The 21805-nt window shown below is 33.5% G+C and overlaps 2 protein-coding genes across 5 annotated transcripts in view; one reads left to right on the forward strand and one right to left on the reverse strand.

The window, feature by feature from the left end:
* Positions 1-14889, forward strand: part of INTS12 (integrator complex subunit 12) — a 34127-nt gene extending 19238 nt beyond the window's left edge. For 3 of the 4 annotated variants that reach the window (XM_032633282.1, XM_032633284.1, XM_032633285.1), the window contains exons 6-7: positions 2437-2583; positions 5861-10200. In XM_032633282.1, the coding sequence (XP_032489173.1) occupies positions 2437-2583; positions 5861-6445 (732 nt within the window). In that variant the 3' untranslated portion in view covers positions 6446-10200. Of the gene's footprint in view, positions 1-2436; positions 2584-5860; positions 10201-14860 lie in introns of those variants that run through there. The other variant, XM_032633286.1, reaches the window with a different exon arrangement.
* ARHGEF38 (Rho guanine nucleotide exchange factor 38) overlaps positions 11616-21805 on the reverse strand; it is a 156610-nt gene continuing 146420 nt past the window's right edge. Inside the window, exon 14 of the mRNA XM_032633281.1 lies at positions 11616-13291. Within this exon, the coding sequence (XP_032489172.1) occupies positions 13106-13291 (186 nt within the window). The 3' untranslated portion in view covers positions 11616-13105. The remainder of the gene's footprint in view (positions 13292-21805) is intronic.

Here is a 21805-nt window from a genome sequence, read left to right on the forward strand (position 1 = left end):
TTCTCTCCCACCACTTCATCATATACACCCACATACTGTGGCCATGCCAGACCAAATGGTTCATTCCCTGAGTATGTGGTGAACTTTTCGTGTTCCCATATGTCCTGCTTCTCAGCTTCTCCTCATCTGGGATACCTTTTATTCTTTATCAACTTTGCAAATTAAATGTCTAATTAATTTGTCATTAAGACCTAGTCTCATTCACTGGCAAAGCACCAGAGCAAAGCTCAGGACTGGACACATCCCACATTCTGTTGTTCTCATTTTAAGATACATAAATGGAGGAAATATAGATTTGCACCAGAAATCAGCAGTCAGTAAGTTCAGTCTGTATGTCCAAGAGTCAAGTGCTGAATAAGGGGCCATGACTAATGTCAGAACATGATTAGATACACCAAGAGTGGACCTGGAGAAATACCAAAAGATGTGATCTGAAGTGAGCCTGAAGATTAGGATCCGGTAAACACAATGTTTAGTGAGAGAAAGAAATTTGGAAATGGTGGGGATGCTAAATCCAGTCATTCTTACTATAATTGCTTTCAGTGAGGTTCTCATATATATGTGCATTGGTTATTGGTCCAAGATATCTCAAGGATACCATAAATAACATCTTATATCCCCTTTCTCCTTGCACTAATTTCTTAACTAGGGCAGGTTCTGCAGTACACATTATTATAGGAAGACGGGAAGACAGAGTTTATAATGGTGGGTGGCAGGGTCCAAGATTATTCTTTTGTTTTGTAATTTTCTGTCTACCAGGTAATGGGTTTTGCCCCAGCACTAGGTGAGAGACTTATGACTTACTGCAGTGGTTCTCAATCTAAGGTGGTAACACACTCCTACTCAGCAGTAATAGAAATACATGGTATTTTTGATTGCTGCCATACTGGCAACTATCGCCTTGAGTGGTGAATGTCATATATTCTGCACTATGTGAGTCAGTCACCCAATGAAAAATTATAGTGCCTTTGTTGAGCAACACTGAGTCAGTGATAATATCCTAGTTCCCTAAACTAGTATTACCAGCAAAGGACAAAGGGTCTTGGGTATTTCTTACTCAGCTTCTAAGATGGCTAGGTGAAATAGAGGAAGCAGAAAAAGATCCAAACATGATCTCCTAGGCAGAGGTTCTTTCTGGGCTTCACTGTAATGAATCTTCATCTGCTAAAGCATACAAGTTAGGTGGGTCTTCAGAGTCTAACCACATCTGCTGATGTGCATAGAGGGAAGTATAAGATTGAAAGCCATGGGTATGGAACCGTGTATTTCTGATTTACTCTGAAGGCTACATTTTCATAACGTGGTTTGCAGTAGAGGGTAAGATAATCTTTCTTGGTCATAAGAGATATTTTTATCATAGATATCTAACAGCATCCTTAATAATATTCTTGATCTGAGTGTTGCTTTATAAGTGATGTCTGAAATTAGGTGTACTTTCATGTGGAAAGTATGTAATATAAAAAATGGGATGAATTGAGACTTAAGGCTGAAAATTATATTGTATGGCAAACCATAGCACAAGAAAGTCTAAACAGAGATAAAACAGCTACATTCAAATTTCCAGAAATGAGAACACATTATTAATAAATTTTCTGGTATTGTCTTCCATGGCCTTATTAGTATTGTCAAGGACAATGGAATGGCAGGGAGCATCTTTACCCATCCCGTAGAGATGGGTTCTTTCAGATTCAGTTTTCTTACCTTTTGTAAATAATGATAATGAATAAATAGTAACTATTATTGTCTGCACTTAATATGTGCCAGACACTATGTAAAGGCTTACGTAATCGCAATTCATTCTCATAACCCACCTTTGAAACAAGATATTATCCCCATTTTGCAAATGAAAATGAAACTTTTAGAGATTTACATATTTTACTTGAGGTAACATAGCTAGGGAAGTAGTTGAGCTGGGTTTTGATTCTAGTTCTGTTTGACTCCAAAGACTGTTCTCTCAAACACTGCACTATACTGTTTATATAGTTAATATTATCTAGCTGGAGAACACTAAAGAACAAACTGAAAAATGATTAGAGTTCACAAGAGAGTTTAGTAAAGTACCTAATATAAAATAAAGGAAAAGTCAATTTTTGGTCAAAATAAAACTGAAAATGCTTATGTGATTTTTTTTTTCCTTTTTCTTTTTATCAATTTGGTTTTGTTAAAATGACATTTAATTAACCCTAATCTGGATAATTTTTAAAGTTTTGTATTATCTTTACTGTTTAGAAACTAATAAAATCTATAAAACCATTAATTAATATGATGATACAAATAATTTGTTGAAGAATCTATATTTTCAGTGTCATCACAATATTTTTTTAATGTTCATCTGTATTTCAATTCAATGAGGAGTCCTGTGATAGATTTTATTGTCTTTCTGTGCATTTAACTAAGATTTTGTAGCTAATTTAATCTTAACACTGATTTTTGCAGGCTCAAAAAACTCAGAAACCACCACAGAAACCAGCCCCCACAGTTGTTTCTGTAGCTCCAGCTGTTAAAGATCCATTGGTTAAGAAACCAGAAACTAAACTCAAGCAAGAGTTAACTTTTCTAGCATTTAAGAGATCAGAAGTCAAGGTATAGTATATTCCATTTTTATCTAAGATTGGATTTAAATTTAGTTGACTTAATAGTTACTTGGGAAAAAAAATAATGTGAAACTTTGTATACTAAATGGCCATATGTTGGAAATTAAGACTACATTAAGACTACATTACTATTAACATTAAGTAGAAAGAGAACATTTATGTAATTATTTAATCTTGAGCTCTGCTATTTCTCTTTTTATGGTGATTAGGAACTGTTTGTGAGCATTCCAAGATAACATTCTTTACCATTCCTATGTAGTCAGCCACTTCTCTCCAATTGGGAATTTGGTTTAAATCTTAAATACCTTTGTCCTCAGTAGCAGTAGTTTTGCTCCTCACATTACTTGTACTGATTGGCCCCATAGCTTTTTTCTTCCTGCTTATTGGCTATTGAAGTTTTCTTCTTTGTCTTATTTTTTTCAATTATTATCATGAATTTTCCCCATGAATTGGCCCTCTCTTATACTAAGGAGCCAGATTATCTAGTGAGAGTATCACCTTTCTCATTCCTAGATTTTCATCCTTGATATCATGCTACATTATTATAAATATTCTGGCATTTTGATATCATGGAATAAAATATTTTTCTAATCTAATTTTATAACAAAAAGAATGCTTTTATTGAGTTTCACATTCCAATTTTAAGCAGAAGATGGAATTTTAAAGATGGAAGAAAAAAATGTTAGCCCCAAATTCTCAAAGGTTAACCCCAGAAAATTCTAAAGCTGTTACCTTGTCCAAGTGGGTGTAAGTAGCAAAGATCAAGAACATTGGTTTGATGATAAAGAATATGAGTATAAAGTACTCTGAGAAGGATACTGATAATTTTATTTGCAGATCATTTTTAATTTAATTTACCAGGGAAGAGCTGATATCCAAGGGATATCCATTATTGATTTGTCACATAGAAACTTGGTGAGCTAGAATAGAAGTAAGAATAACTTATTGAAAGTAATTAGAGTTGCTATATTCTATACTTAAATCACTTTTAGGTAGCTTTTTATACTAACCTGTTACTACTAAAGTTTATTTTTAGGAAACCAATATGAAATTATTTTACAGCAAATAAATTAAGGCCTTGGCTGTCATGTTTGTTCTGATTAAGAAGAGGTTTTGATGTTTTTATGATAAAATACAATAAATTTTTACTATGAAAAAAATTGTTCCCATTTATATATAAAAAGCAATTTAAAAATAGCTTTCTAACTAGGATAATAGGCAAGAAAATATTTTTAGTTGAGAACAATTGTGAAATTTATTTTCTGCACTGGAATAGTAAGAAATTACTTGGTCTCCATTGTTTGTGTTATTTTACTTTTGTGCATCCTGAAAGTATTATAAGCCATCTGTCATTCAGTTGAAAAGCAATACCAGTAACAGCAAACCATTAAAATAAAATGCCATACACACAGAACTTGCTTTGTACTTCGTAAGTGTTGCTCTTTTTGATTACTTCAGATGGGTTTTCTTTTGTGAAGTTTGTTGAAAGATCATTTAGCCATATAGCAGGCAGTTTTATGTTTAATATAAAGAAAAGGAAAAAGTCAGATCTTTCATCACTGAAAATTAAAAGTTTGCTACACCTGTGTCCTTTTGCTTCCTTGACTAACTTTTTTTCATTACCTGTATGCATATCTCTAGGAACTTGTAATTGATGTAAAGTTTATCTTCTTTGCATAACCTTATGAGATAGTCATTGTATGATGTTACTGTAAAAAATCCTATCGGGGCTTCCCTGGTGGCGCAGTGGTTGAGAGTCCGCCTGCCAATGCAAGGGTCACGGGTTCATGCCCCGGTCTGGGAAGATCCCACATGCCATGGAGCGGCTGGGCCCGTGAGCCATGGCCGCTTAGCCTGTGCATCCGGAGCCTGTGCTTTGCAATGGGAGAGGCCGCAACAGTGAGAGGCCCACGTATGGCAAAAAAAAAAAAAATCCTATCGTTTTTCGGAGTATGTGAACAATAATCTGGACCCTCCTCTGATAAAGACCTCAGAGCACTCTATTTACATTATTTTTCACATTGGTTTAAAATGTTTAATGCAGACAGTATTGACGGCTACTTTGTAAGAACTAAAAACGTTTTTCTCAACTCATTCAGAGTTCAGTTCTAAAATATAACTGAGTATATTTTAAGCATGATAACTACCATATTTTAAAGTAAGATACTATTTGTAAGACTTTACCTTTTACGTATTTAGCACTTTTGTGAATCTCAAGAATATGAAGGTAGAAAAAGTGCCAGTGAGAAATTCAGTCCATAATTAACTTGAACAAAGTGCATTTTTCCCTAAACGTTAAGGTGAAAATAATTGTTCTCATATGAATAAGAACAATATTTATGTAGCGACATTGGTATCACTGTTAGCTTTCGACTGGCCAAGGAACTTAATTAGAGAAATTGAAGTGTTATACCTTTAAGAAATACATCTGGGAGTGAGTCAGGCATACCCAAAATGTCACTATGCAGCTTATGAGGCAGTTGATTAAAAATGTTATACAGAAGTAGGGATCTCTTTGTGATAGTTTCAATGGAAACATGGACAAATTGTGAAAATAAAGTCATGAGACCTTCTTAGTATATTTCGACCTTTAGAGTTGTACAATTCCAAGTAGTTAACATGGTGTATCTGTATATATTTTGCAATGCAGTAGCTATTTGCTCAAAATTTGGGAGGGATTTTTAAAAATAGGTTCAAAATCTTATGTATTCACTCAATATTTATTGAGTGAATCTCTTCATCTCAGACATCTCCTACATATCCTGGGTGTGAGCATTTTTGTCCATTAAGAGTGGATTCTGTTTTTGAAATGATCCACAAGTCATTTGGAGCAAAGCCTAAAGAATTAGATGTTTTACTGAGCTAAATAGTAACCTTTTTGGGTGAAAAACAAGTTAAAGCATTAAATCTGATTTTCTGATATGGCTTGTAACCGAATCTAGGAGCAGTCCTCAAAAAGGAATTCCCATATATTTTTTTCTGCAGTGATTAGAAGAAGAATATGACATCCCATAATTTCTGCTTTATAAATGGTAGCACCCATTAGCTATGGATAGGTTTTCTTGTATGTGTTTTTTCAGATCAGTTTAGCAGAACTTAATTTTGGTGCTATGCTTTAAGTTTCCCAGATCATTATTTTTGTATAAAAAGTCTTAGCCATTAAACTTGTTATATGTTTAAGAATATTATGTTAAAAAAAAAAAAAAAAGAATATTATATTAGGTGTTAATTACACTTGGCTCTAATATTTATATTATGTTTTTTAGGCATCCACGGTTGTTTCAGGAAATTCTTCTAGTACCAGTGTTTCCTCTTCAGCAACTAGTGGCCTAACTGGATGGGCAGCTTTTGCAGCCAAAACTTCTTCTGCTGGTCCATCCACAGCAAAATTGAGTTCAACAACCCAAAACAATAGCGGGAAACCTGCTACCTCATCAGCTAACCAGAAGCCCGTGGGTTTGACTGGTCTGGCAACATCATCCAAAGGTGGAATAGGTTCCAAAATAGGTTCCAGTAACAGCACTTCACCCACTGTACCACTGAAACCACCTCCACCTCTAACTTTGGGCAAAACTGGCCTTAGTCGCTCAGTTAGTTGTGACAGTGTTAGCAAAGTAGGTCTTCCCAGTCCAAGTAGTTTGGTTCCAGGAATCAGCAGCCAACTAAGTGGGAATGGAAATAGTGGGACATCAGGGCCTAGTGGAAGTACCACTAACAAAACCACTTCAGAATCAAGCAGCTCTCCCTCAGCATCCCTTAAAGGTCCAACTTCACAAGAATCACAACTCAATGCCATGAAGCGATTACAGATGGTCAAGAAGAAGGCTGCCCAAAAGAAACTCAAGAAGTAATGTGGCCAAGTAGGTTTTTATATCATATTACCCTAAAGATTAAAATCTTATTATTAAGACGTAAACTGTAGTATACTATAATTTAATAAAAATCTTCATAATGAAATTTATTATTTCTTACCTTAAAATGCTAATTAGTAGTTAATGAAACTTGGAAATGTTTATTTTAAATCTGTTTAGCATTTTTATTTTGACAGTTTTCATAGTATGTGAAAACAATGATTAGAATGACTAATTCTTGCTGAAAACTTCTGGAATCCCAGAAGACTGATAGCATGTGTGAATTTTTTTTAAAAATTCATCTTCTGGCAAAGTCCCAATAATTGATCCTGCTGAATAAGTTGCCTTACAAAGAGCCAGGGATGACCCAAGTTTTCTACTCCCCGCCCTGCCATAGTCTGGATATTCATTGGCAGTCCCAGCCTCATTTCAATTGATTCTCCCTCTCCTCCAAAATATTTCATCTCCCCATTTTCAAAATTAATTTTTCATAATTGATTTCTCATATCCCTGTATTATGTTTTTACCTTTTTGTCACCTCATATCAGTTATTTAGGGATTTATCTCTTCCAATAGATTGTGAACCCCCATGCCCTTTCAGTGCAATAGTTTTCTCACATTTCCCAGTTTCATCACATTGCCAGTGTAACATATGCACGTAGTATATGCTTAATAAATGTTGACTTTTGATTTTTCCTGGTTACACACATTCCTGAGAATTCTTGAGGAAAATACCCATTCCAAGAGTCTTTATGGATGGATAATTTCTGATTTGTTTACATACTGATAGCATCTTCCTGTACCATGAAAAAAAGGCGATTTTATTTTTACTGCCCAAAATATTACAGCAATTTACCTAATTTTAGTTAACTTTGTATAAAAGAAGCTCCCATATAATGATTAATTCTTGAGATTCTTTTGAAGTGTGTGTGTGTACATTAAGTCAGAAAGTATGAAGGGTCTGAGTTGTTGACTTTTTGCAAGCTAGCAAATTATCCTGCTCTTGTTTTACATACATACTCTGACAGAAGACATGAGGCTTTCTGGATCAGAGCAATAGCAAAATGTAGCAGCCATTTTTATATATTTTATACTTCGTGAATACCTCATTTCATCCAGAAACTAGAAGTCCAGCAAATTCCTACATTCACTAGACTGAGCAGCCTTGTTCTTTCAGCTTTGATGTATGCAACTAACACTTCACTATAAACCTCTAATCTCAAACCCTTTCCTTAATTCCTATATTTTCCTCATGTTATTATTCTAAAATATATTGATAAATGATTTCTGTGAATTTAAAGCTTTTTAAAGTAAACTTGGTCTTTTTTAAGGAAAGATATTTTAAGCTGCTTTGTTGAATAATGGCACTAAATTATTCATGGTAAATTACGATTCAATATTGAAATAATCCATTGCTTACAAAGTGGAGTAAACATTTATTTACATGTTTAAAATCTGCCTGCAGATGTTTTTGTTTTGAGAAACTCAGATTTCTGTGGAATAAATACCAATTTGGCATCAACTCCAAGTCCCCTTTAGTGTCAAAAGACCAAAAAAAAATGTATATTCATCATTATTTGCTTATAGTTCAAGGCCAGTTTGGACTAAACTGGATAAAACAACAGTGTGACACAAGTTCATCTCAACAACTATAACAGTTAATATAACCTCAGTACCTACAAGAAATTAAAGCAATAATGCAGACAGTTGTACATTGGCAATTGGCACCTGTAATGGAAAATTTTATCCCATCATAGTCAAAACATCTGCTGAATAGAGTTGAAAAGAGAAGCAATTATTTTACTTTCTATAGTATTTCAGAGAAGACTTTAGAAAACTTGTTTAGGAAGTAATTTAACTTTTATTGAGCATGGCTCTTTGTATAGATTATATATGTGTATAAATATATATTTAGAATGTTCACATATGTGTAGGATGCATACATCTAGTAATGTATAACTCACTCAGTTTGGTATTTTATAGAGGTATATTTGGTATTAGAGTTTATCTTCAAGTAGCTCTTAGACCTTGATTTTACCATATCATTAAGTGAGCTACAAGGCTTTTTAACTCAGCATGTGATGAAAGTGGCCAGCTTTATATTAATAATATTTATCACTTCTTTTATTCTGTTATGTATCGTTTGTTTTTCCCATCGAATTTAAATTGTGTGACGGCAAGGATTTTGTTTGTCTTGCACACCATGGTATTCCCACTGCAGCTTTTGGCTCAGTGAATGAATAGACAGATATATAGCTGAGCCAAAAAGCAAGCTTTTAGGATTGTAAGTTCAAATCCCATTTTAGTAGAAATTTGGTCAATATCACTTTTCTGTTTTGTATATCGTGCTTTCCATTAGATTATTTAATCAGATAATTTAGTGACTTAAAGAAAACGTTAAAAGAACACTGGCTTAAAGTCAGAAGACCTGTTTTTAAATCCCAGTCCCTCCGTGTATTAGCTGTGTGATCTTGGTTTCCTCCTGTATGATGATAATGAATGAGATCAAATGAAAGACCTCTAATATTCAAAGGTTAGGTGATTCTGACTCTTAACAAGGATGTGGTAGTACTGTTTATTAGTAACAGGTTATAAACTGTGATGACCATAGGTTATATAGGAAATACATCATTTTATAGAAATACACTTGGTGCAATAATTATAAAAATTATATAAGCAAGTAGAGAAAGCCATACATTTACATACCATAATATTATTTCTTTAAAGTAAGATAAGCTGTATTTAATTAAGAATACATTCCCTAGATTTTTGAACAAGAACATCTTGTTCTGATATATACTAAAATGACTTATTTTCCTGAAAAATTAAAACAAATTTTGTCTGTATCTAGAGTGTAATATTGTGTGTGCAGTAACTGGCTTACAGAGACTCAGCTTGAATTCCTGGAGTAAAGATTTTTATATTGGAATAGTCTTGTAGATCACAGAGAATTTAATGACCGGCTTTTTATATATATACTATTTAGTATATATAAGAGGAGGGAGATAATTTAAAAAAAATTTTAAATAGACTTTAAAAATAGTATCATTCCATAAGTAGTAGGATATCTCGAGAGTATAAAGTCTAGTGTCCTTCCAATCAATCAAATTTAATTCCTTCCTCATCAACTATAATGTAAACTTATATGCCTAATTTATCTTAAATTTTGTGAGGTTTTTAGATGTATTCAGTGTTGAACGGTGCACTGAGTACCTTAAGAAACTGTAGTTCTGACAAACAGGATTTAAATAAAGTGGTTTTGCCATCTTAGAATATGAAGATTTCCTCTCTTTACTCACAGAACTTTGAGAGGTTTTTGCAATTGACAAAAGTCCAAGAAGTTTATGGAAAAGTGAAGAGTTTTTAATTCCATGTTTACTAATTTTTGTAAATCATCTAAATATTCATCACAAATAGTGACAAGCATCTCTAAAAGTCCAAGTTATAGTTTAGGGAAGATATGGAATATACCAGCACTTAAAAGTGTTCCATGCAATGCTGCATTTATATGATTAACGATGTGCATTATATCTCTTCTGCACAATTCCTCCTTCATAGAATTTTTATACTAAGACCAGATATTTTTCTAAAATATAAGGAATGTTCATATAGTGGCCTTGTGACTTTTTCACATGACTTAAGCACCCATGTTAACTTTGTATTACTGGTTTTTTTATAATTTCTAAACTTTATTATGTGTATAGTTTAAGGCATCTGTATTTAAAAATAAATACTAAATAAAATGTATATATACACCTGTTTATTTGTTTTGTGAAGAAAACTAGCCACAAAAATTTCCCCTTCATTCTTGGTAAAAATACCTATTTCAGAGAATTCTATACTATAAAATAACTTTTAATTTTAAAGATATAAAGAAAGAATATATAATTATATTAGCATACCTTGCCTAAATTGTAATGATGGCACCAACAGTTTTATCTTTTTAAACTTCTTTAAGACTTACATACATCATAACTGTCTTGGGATTTTATTTCCCTTAGACCCAACAAAATAATTCCTGACCTCAAAATTACAATTACTTGATTTGAAATAACATACTTAGAAAACAAGTGTATCGCATAATGTTTAAAAAAAAAAAAAAAAGCCTAAATGGCATATGAAATGTAGGCTGTATTTTTAAAATAGCAACAATGTAATGGATGTTCTGCACAATAGTGGGGGACTGCAGAAGGTGGCTTCATTACAACTCTTGCTCAGCAACTAACTGCAGCTATGATTTTAGTGGTGTGGTGTCTTGTAAGGTCAGACTGGAAGCATCAATCCTAAGACCACACAGGTAGACAAAACTTCTCATATACATCTAGTCACTTATATCAGCCAGAAAAGCAGATATGTGTTACTTTTATAATGCTTCATTTTGGGGGTGGTGGGGGGAGTTTTTAGGTCACAACTAATTTAAATTATATAAAAATTCCCCACGGGTTGGGTATATTCATAGTTGGCACAAGTTAAAAGACAAAAAGTCCCTGTATGTCCAGTCTTCTTTTGGTACCCAACTCAAAAAAATATTTTATGTATAAAACAACTATACCCCAATAAAAAAAAGTTTTAAAAATAAAAGAAATATGCCTCCTTCTGTGGTGAAGACAGCCACTGGACATTTTGCTGGCTCCAATATGGGGCCTTTCCATGGGTGATATTCAGAATACTTAACAATAAGCATGGTAACATAAATTAATATATAAATCCAATATTTACATTTTTTCTATTTTCTAAATCAATTAAATGATGTAGCATACAACTCACTAAGCAAAATAAATTGTGCAAATTATTCATCAAAAAAAAATTTATGCAGAAACGACTTATAAGTAGAACTTTATAAGTCCAGGTTTAAATTAAGAATTTTAGAAACTATCATAAAATATAAATTTTTCTGTCATGTAAAGCCTTATCATGAGTTTCTGTGGTTATACATGTCATGTATGCTAAAGTCAACAGCTCTCTGAGAAGGAGCATTCTTCATTTGTTTTTCGTATTCCTCAGTAATATATGTAACGATATATATTATAGAGATCAAATCTTTGAAAGTAATTTTAATCTTAAAATTTAATGTTTTATATGGACAATGAAAATCCACCTTATTTTGGTGTTTAAAGGAAACCACCAAGTCAAATTTAATCCTTTTTCTGTTTCAAAGAAGCATCTTTAGTTCAATAAAATGTCTTGGGACAAAATATGCCTGAAATCTTAGGGGACAGTTCTGAGCTATTCCTAAATTAAAGTTCAGTGTTCCGGGACATTGTGTTACAGCAGATGTTATCCTCAATGCCTACCTGGTCTAAGTACAAATCAGCAACTAAAACTATTTACATCTTAGCTCAGAACATGGAACACACATTCCCCATTCATCATCTACATGATTGAGTGATCCAAAAATATTTTCTCATTAAAGTATCATTAGTGATCATGTAGGATAGTTTTTAAACAATTATACTTTCAAAAATGTTTAAGCAAAAAATAAAAATAATAAACCTAGGTGCTTCCTTTTCTCTAGGCTTATCATGGAAGTTCCTATAGCCCTTGATTTTGAAAAACTTCTCAATACTTAAATATGGACCTAAGAGGAAAATGGTCCTCATCAATGTTCATTACTTTTATCACTATGTTCTTTGCTCATAGTAAATGTATACCATGTAGTGGTTAGGGGTATGGACCACAGAACCAGACCTGGGTTTGAGTTTCAGCCCTACCACTTACTAGCAGTGTGACTTGGGCTAAATAGATTACTTCACCTCTTTAGGCCACAGTTTCCTCATAATGTTGTGAGTATCAAATAAGTTACCACATATAAAGTGTTTATAACAATGTCCGGCATGTGGTATGCATTCAGTAAATGTTATCACTATTATGTTATTCAGGTTTCTTTTTGTTTTTTTTAAGTTCGAAACTTACATTAGAGAGAGGGTCCAGGGACTTCCCTGGTGGTCCAGTGGTTAAGACTCCACGCTTCCAATGCGCGGAGTCCAGGGGCGCGGGTTTGATCCCTGGTTGGGGAGCTAAGATCCCACGTGCCCTGTGGTGTGCCATGTGGCCAAAAAAATAAAATAGAGGGTCCATATCAGACTTCTAGTTGACTGTTAATTAAGTATACAATTTCTATTCTTATGTCTCTTTAGTACACTCCCTGGTTCATGCATATGTGTATATAATCTATACCATATAGTACACATATATGTGTGTAAACTATGTAATGTATATGGTATATATTTGTGTTTATGTATATATGTGCATGCGTGTGCAAAAGAGAGAATATGAAAAACAAAAACATTGAAGGCAAAATATATAATACAGAAAAATAAAATACAGTAAATTGAAAAAACCTTGTCCTTAAATCCAACCTTTCATGACGATAAAAAATACATTTACCCTTTCAGAAGATCACTTTTAAGTAGTTGATAGTTGGAGCTTTGACTGTTTGTTTTGCTATTTGTTCGTTTAGTGTTTCCTTCAACATGTATTCTTCATAATACATTTTGAAATAATCTTGTTTGGAAGTACAGTCTTCATTAAAACCTGGTATGGTATCAGTTCATGTAGTTTGGAGGTTTCTTGATTTCTAGGTCAACATTTTGTAATGTCGGTTTTATGAGGTAGTCAGTCAACAACTTGCCAGAAAATAAAAGTCAAAGGCTTATTTTCTTAAGCATAAGTCATCTTCCCAAGGTAGTTAGCTGGAACATAGCCCTTCTGCCCTTGAACTTCAGCTAACCACCACTCTTTGTTGCCACTTAGGTCACAGAATCTAAGTATATGAACTCTTTGGTATTCCTGAAGGCTGAGTTCATGGTCACTCCGTGCCTGAAAGGCATGAACTGCATAGAAAATCTAGACACAGAAGCAAATGACATTATTAGAAGCAGAGCCTAAAAATTTAGACAAACATAATAAAGACTTCCAAGCTTTTAGAAGAAATGCTGAAGTTTTCTTATTTTTCCAAAGTCACTCCCCAACTCCTTTGTTGGATTTATTTTGCTAAAGTATGGCCCAAGATGAAAATAGAGTGAAATTGCCATTCTTATTGTTCTGTTGGGAGGAGTCTAAACTGTCCATTCTTGAAGGCAATTTGGCACTTTCTATTATATTTTTTAAATGTTAACTCTTTTTGATTCAGAAATAGCTCTAAGAGTCTCTTCTATGAAATAGAAACATTGGCACAGATTATTGCATAATAATGTTACTGCAATACCGACTTACTTATAAGGTGAAAAGTGGGAGGGAAGTTGGAATAACACTAAAGGTTCAGCAAAAATTAAATTCTAGATACTTACATTAAGGAAATTTGTAGTCATAAAAATAGTGTTTTCTGAGACTAATAACACAGGAAAATTCTTATGATAAAGTGCTCAGTGCCCCCCCACAAAAGATACAGAATCAGATGTGCAATATGTGTCTAATATTGTTAGATGGTTTTCTTTGAGTAGTAGAATTAGAGGTGATTTTCATTTTTATTTGTTGACTCATTTTATAAACTTTTATAATGACAATGTATTAAATTTATAATTTTAAATTATTTGAGTGACCTAGAGAGACGAATAAAATATATTTCAGTCAAAAGAATTTTTCTTTAACCTCAAAAGAGTACTTCATAATTATTAGATGTATAGGAAGCCTCTAAATAAGTGATTAGTCCCTCCTCCACTAAAATCATAAGACTGTTAATAAAAATGTTCAGTTATGATATAAAATTTAGCAATCAACTAACAACATTTATTTATTTAATTAGAAGTTATTAAGTATCTATTAATAACCAGATATTACGTTATCAGAGAACTTACAACCCAGCTAGGAAAAAAAAATGCCAATAAAGGAGCACATGCAAAAACAAAAAAACAACAAAAAATGCCCTACAAATGCAGGTGATATATATATCAGCTAATTGTGAGCTGTGTTTTGGAAGAAGTAACCTTTTACAGGTGACGAAGTTGATAAAGGGGTGGGTATGTCTTATTCAAAGGTACAGAGATGAATACATGGAAACAGTATATGGGAAAGGCAAGCAGATTAACTTTCTCAAAATTGAAGGTCAATATAAAAAGGAAATTATGAGAAATAAGGTGACTCCATTGAGCAGGAAAGAGACTGGGTAATGTGGAGGGGGGACTACAGTTGACCCCTGGACAACACCCAACTGAATGGGTCCACTTATAAGCAGATTTTTTTCAGTAAATTTTTGGAAAAATTTGGGGAGATTTGCAACTATTTGAAAAAAGTCACAGACGAACCACATAGTTTAGAAATATCAAAAAAATTAAGAAAAAGTAAGGTATATCATGAATGCTTAAAATATATATAGTAACTAGTCTACCCTTACTCGCATAGGCATAAGATGAGTGATATTTAACATAAAAAATAATGTGTTCGTTTTCTTACTGTTTTATAACTTTGCTTTCAAAGAATTATATTACTGTTCAGTATGCCTCTTCCTCATAATTGGAGAGACTGCGTATCAGCCTATCATCACAGGTAAGTGGTTTTTTAAAAGTAAACAGTGTTTCCAATATTGTACTATGAATATGGCTGTAATACTGTATGCCATAAAAATTTGATAATGATTCAGTCATTAGTGTATAGACTAGCCTACCAGGGAGCAATCATATTGATTACACTAGGCTACCATAAAGCAATCCTATTGCTGCTGCCTTGTTTTCAATGCATGAATCATTATACCTGTAAATAAATATGAATTGCTTTTTCATATTATTTTTTCATTTCTGATGTCTAGTGTTAGCAATACATTTAACATCTACAGTGTTTTGTATCATATAACACAATATTGAAGTGGGTATTAAATGATTCATTTTGTAAACAGATGACATAAACTTATAGTATCAATAAATACAGTACAGTACTGTAAATGTATTCTTTTCCTTATGATTTTAATAACCTTTTTTTCTAGCTTACTTTCTTGTATGTATATATAATACATAAACATACAATATATATGTTAATCAAGAATTTATATTATCAGTAAGGCTTCTGGTCAACAGTAGGCTATTAGTAGTTTGGTTTCGGGGAAGTCAAAATTTTTTGTAGATTTTCAGCTGCCCAGGGGGTCAGCACACCTCACCCCCGAGTTGTTCACTGTATAAGTACAGTGTAAGCTATTGTTTAGATCTTGAACTATTTAGCTTTTGATGGTATTCTGATACCACTGACTTATATATCATCTCATCAACTCTAGCATGAGCTCCACCTCAGAGAGAGGAACCACATTGCAACTTTGTTCCATTGACCACATCTGGTATACAGTAGGAATTCGAATATATGTTGATTTGATTTTAAAGTAAGGCTGAAGGGCTTGGATATCATACAAGAACATTCAAGAGATCATCTTGTGTCATACAAAACAGATTGGTGGACATGGGTTATTTTGTAGTTTTAAAAAGTAAAGAGAAAACAAAAAGGGAGATGCCATAAATTCTTGAGCAATGGAGTGGTAGCAATAATGACTACCTTTTATAACTCTCATAACAGTTTACATGTCAAATGTGTTTTATCCTCAACAACCCTGTGAGCTGTGACTTAAAGAAGTAACAAGCTCATAATCATAGAGCTAGTTGGTACTGCTAGGACCATATCTTCTAACTCCAAATCCTGTGCTTGGTCCATTTCTCATAGTACTTTAGGAACCAAACTCTTGTTCTAGCAAGGATGTGCAGAGTGTATTCTTGTGGAAAGGGACTGGAATCTCTAATATGTTTTGTTGTTTAGAAAGTGAAGACATTGAATATATCCACAAGAACAGAGTGGAGGATATGGTTTGCAAAAGCTTTCAGGAATATCATGTATCATAACACAGCTTCTGAAATAATCTTAAGAGCCCACATTAGCAGTTGCTAGCCATCTTTTGCAATTTTTATACATAATGTATATACTTTATCAGTGCAGCTATAGATTTTTTAGCAGGTCAAATTACCTGCTAATATATGATTCCTAAATATCTGTGGTGGTCTTTCAATTTGGCACATATACTCTCAAGGGCAATATAAAATCTTCCACCTAGATCTATTTGGTATGAAATTATGGCAAAGCTTATGTTTTAAACGCTCAATATAGATTCTCATAAAATTGTAAACTTAAAGTACAAAATTATAATATATACTTTCAATATTTTAGATGATCATAGTCCAAAATTAATTTAGGATGAAGATTTTTCGGGTTTTATATATGTTTGTGCTTCCACTTAAGATAGATACTCAAAATGGAAGTAAGTCTGCTTTTAAAGAGACAGTAGTCAATCACGTTAGACTACAGGTTAGAAGTTTTCAATCTGTTATGGATTTAAGAGCTAAAGGTTTTCTCTCTTTTTTAAAAAAATATTTTAATTGTTCTAGGCTGTTGGACTTTCAGTGTTATTATGTTTTGGTCCAGACACATTAAAATTTTGTAAATTTAAGACATAATCATCTAATCCTTTTTTTCCAAACCTTGGCATTTATGAAAATATATTTTATTAGTTGCTTCTTTGCAATCTGTAAAGCTCTGACGCATTTTATGGACAATATTTTATGACTACAACCCAGTTCTCCACAGCATTTACTCTTTTTAAATAACACTCTGTATTACTGTATTATTGACTCATACCCAATTTATTACCTACTGTTCATAACCACCAGCTCTTTCCTTGTGGTGCCATTGCCAGTTCAGCATTTCCTTATGCTATATTTGTGCATTTAATTATTCTCCCTTAGTGAGCCACATTACCTATCTTCACTGAATTTCATTTTATTGATTTCATCCCAGTTCTCCAGTTAGCAACAACAAAAATCATAATGTATTTTAATCTTTCTTTCCAAAACTAAAAAGCTACAAAACCAGCATTTACAGTATTATATCATATTAGCTCAGGAAGCCAAGATAGTTATATTGCATGAAAAATGCTCATTCTTCTCTCTTACCCACCAGGAGCAAGCTTTCTTGTTCTTTAGTTAACAATTAGGAATTGTTATTACACAAGTAATTTTTGTAAAAAACAATTTTAAATAAAGGTAAACACAAAGAAATTTACTAATTTTTATTAATACCTTGTTTTATCCTTTCTTCCTTTTCTTCTTCCACTTTTCTTTCTATCCACCTACCTACCTAAAGTGGTAATAAACGTGTAATTATTGTACACATAATTTTTGCAACCTGCTTTTTCACTTCAAAATATATTTTAAAACCTTTTCGTGTCAATAAATAGCTCTCTAAAGCATCATTTGATGACTACTTAAATATGTTACAGCCTGCTGACTTTTGAAGCACTTTAAAAATAATGGCACACTAGATATATAGCATTATCGTCATAAGCAGCTGAAAAATGTATAGAGGAGGGACCGGACAATGAATCTAGAATTAGTGCAAAACAACTTTTTTGATGTCAAAAATTATGTTCTCAGTATTATTTATGTGAAAAAAGAAAAGAGCACTGATTCTCAGCCATTACTTCCCTCTAAAACTTGGTTTTAGCCATTATTAAACTTGGTCCTCTTCAAGAAGTACCAAAGATTATCACATTAGTCCAACATCCTGCTTGCCAAACAAGGCATCTTACATACTGTGGTAGGCAGAATTCTAAGGTGAACCCCAAGATTACCACCTCCTGCTGAACTTGTTCTGTATAATCCCCTCTGTGAATATGATGGGATTTCACTCTTGTGATTAGGTTACATTACATGGTAAAGGTAAAGGGATCTTACAACGGTGCCTAATAAGGTCCCTAATAAGTTGACTTTGAGTTAGATGAACACTATCCTGAGTGGGCCTGACATAATCAGGTGAGTCCTTTAAAAGAGAGTCCAGTCACCTCTGAAGGGAAAGATTTGAAATCAGAGAGATGCTCTCCTGCTGGCCTTGAGCAAGCCAACAGCCATGTCGTGAACTGCCTATAGGGACAGCCACGTGGCAAGGATCTGAGCACAGCCTCTGAGTGTTGACAGTGGTCCTTGGTTGATAGCCAGCAAGAAAATGGAGACCTTGTTCCTACTGGAACAAGGAACTAAGTTTTGCCAACTACCGTGAGCTTGGAAGACAACCCTGGTTTTCAAAAAGAGGCACAGCCAAGCAAACGTCTAGATTTCAGTTCTCTGAGATTCCAAGCAGAGCACCCAGCTAAGCTGTTGCCTGTACTTCTGACCATGGAAACGGTGAGATAATAAATTTATGTTGTTTTAAGCTACTTAGTTTGTGACAATTTGTTATGCAGCATAGAAAACTAATACACATCATGCCATTATTATTTGATCGGAAGAGACCTGCAATTTGGGTTGCATTATTTCAACTCAGAGCAAAGGTATAGGGGATTCTATGTGGCCGCAGATCCAAGCTGCATTTTCTAATCCAGCTATATTTGTAATAATGTTTAGATTTATATTCCTGACACCAGGGTCTGTTTTGAATTGGTTCGAAACTCAGAGGAGAAAGAAAACAAGTAGCACTTTATGGAGAGGTATCATTAATATACTTTATGTTTTGGGCAAAAGAAAATTATCTCATTACTTTTCCTCTCAGCAATGGAAACTTCTAATGGATCTAATTCTCATGATACATAATAGGTTTACTCAAAGACAATTACTCTGCAGTAGCAGCTAATAGGCACTAGATGCAATTTTAGACTATACAGTTCATGCTGAAAGAGCCTAAGTGAGGTGCTTAATCTAAAAGTCCCTGTAAAGCCAAGTAAAAACTAGAACTCAACATCAAGACAGCTTTAGGTCATCTTCACAAATTTGGTCCTCCAGTGTCTGTCCTAGGTTATTAAGATAACTTAGAACGTTCTCTTAGTAACCTAGAAGTTATTAAAAGCCAGCCAGGACATTTAATCAAGTATATAGATTTCACTGATAAAAATTCATTTATCAGTTGGTATTATAACATTATATTGTCTTATAGAAACTCTGAATAAACTAAGAGAGTGAATGAGTAATAGAAAAACAGGGTTTTTGAAACTTCAAGACAGAAAAGTGGTAAGAACACATAGTAATGTATAAATGAGTTTAGAATCAGTAGTGACCGGGACAAAGTACTTGCAAATTATATATCTGATAAAGAACTCTATGCAGAGTATATAAAGAATCTGTATAATAAGAAGGGAAATGACCCAATTTTTTAAATGGGCAAATATTTGAAAAGACCTTTCACCAAAGGAGATGCAGGAATGGCCAATAAGAACATGAAAGATACTCAATAGCATTAGTCATTAAGGAAATGTAAATCAAAACTACAATGAGACACCACTTCACTTCCATTAAGATGGCTGTGATAAAAAAGACAGACAATAAGGCAAGGATGTGGAGAAACTGCAATTCACAATCCTCATATATTGCTGTTGGGTACATACAACAGGCAGTCACTCTGAAAAACAGCTTAGCAGTTTTTTAAAAACTTAATCTTACCAATAAGCAATTCCACTCCTAGGGATCTACTCAAGAAAATGAAATTCACACAAAGACTTGCACACAAATGTTCATAGCAGCATTATTCATAATAGAAATTACCCCAGATGTCCATCAGTTGGTGAATGGATAAACAAAATACGCTATATTCATAGAGTAAAATACCGTTAGGCAATGAAAAGTAGCAAAATACATATACATACTACAACACGGATGAATCTCAAAAAACATGCTAAGTGAAGGAACTTGGCTGTAAAACACCACATATTTTATGATTCCATTAATACAAAAAATACAAAGAAGGCAAATCTATGGAGGAAAAAAGTGATTAAAGATTTCTTGGGGCTAAAAGTGAGAAAGAGGAGGAGCTGCAAATGGGTTCAAAGGATCTTTTAGGGTGAAGGAAATGTTCTAAAGTTGGATTCAGGTAATGGTTGCAAAACCCTGGTAATATACTAAAAGTCAGTGAATTGTATACTTAAATTGCATAAATTGTATGGTATGTAAATAAGGACTTAATAAAACTATTTTTTAATGTATCAGTCATGAATTGGACAGCAATCAATGTATTGTTGAAAGAAGTTGAATAAAAATAGTTTTGAAGAGCAGTATATCAAGACTTTATATATCCTTTGACACTCCAGTATTTTCAGGAACTTGCCCTACAGATATATATAAGTGTATAAAAATAGATGAACAAGGATCTGGCCTGAAATATTGTTTGAAATTTTAAAAACCTCAAAATATTCTGAATGTCTATTATTATGGTAATAGTTAAATAAATTATGATGTATCCAGATAATGAAATACTATGCAGAATTTTTAAGGAAGAAGGTAGATATTTAGGTACTGTTTTATCTAAGATATATTGTTAACTGAAAAAAATTATGTACCATGTATATGTTCCCACTCGTCTAAGTATAAATTCACTCATGTAAATACAATATCTGAAAAGATATACCTGCATGTTGTCTCTGAAAAGTAGGACTGAGGAGAGAATAAAGACCTTTACTATTAATTTACATATATCTTTCTACTGTTTTAACTTTCCACAAAGAACATGTATTAACCTTATTTTTCAAAAAAGTTAAAATTAATTAATAAAAAGCCACTAGGGGCTTCCCTGGTGGCTCAGTGGTTAAGAATCCGCCTACCAATGCAGGGGACACGGGTTCAAGCCCTGGAAGATCCCACAAGACCATGCACCACAACTACTGAGCCTGTGCTCTAGAGTCTGCGAGCCACAACTACTGAGTCCATGTGCCATAACTACTGAAGCCCACGTGCCTAGAGCCTGTGCTCCACAACAAGCCCCCGCAATAAGAAGCCTGTGCACCACAACGAAGAGTAGCCCCTGCTCGCCACAACTAGAGAAAGCCCACGGGCAGCAACGAAGACCCAATACAGTTTAAAAAAAAGGCCACTAAGGAAAAAAAAGCAAGTTTAAAAAAGGAACCAGTTAGTTCGTCACCACTTGGGGATTAACATTTCTGAGGTAGCAAAAAGGAACCCTATATTATAGTTAACTTACCATTTTGGGAAAGGGTTATGCCAATAGCTTTTGCACTGGTTAAGTGAGAGAAAGGTAGCTTTTAAAAGTTTCAGTATATGTCAATAGTATATGTCATTATGCAAGAGATTAAAAGTGACTGATTCATAGATAGCGCAATGAAGATACTGCTCTCAAAGGAACTACGGTCAGTTTTCCACATGCTGCTGATGGCGGTGATCTGTTCAGTATTGAGCTGTTTTCCTCTCATGGGGGAAGTATAAAGAGACCATCTTCACTCTAAGTAGTAACAGCTACTATTTATTCAGTGCCTACTCTGTGCTGGGTACTTTACATATAAAATTATCTCTAATATCTAATATCTCTAATATCCACACATCAACTCTGCAAAGTAGGAATTATTGTCCTCTTTTCTTCATTTGAGGAAACAGACTCAGAGAATTAAATTCCTTGCAA

Source organism: Phocoena sinus, chromosome 5, assembly GCF_008692025.1.
Source record: "Phocoena sinus isolate mPhoSin1 chromosome 5, mPhoSin1.pri, whole genome shotgun sequence".
NCBI lineage: Eukaryota > Metazoa > Chordata > Mammalia > Artiodactyla > Phocoenidae > Phocoena > Phocoena sinus.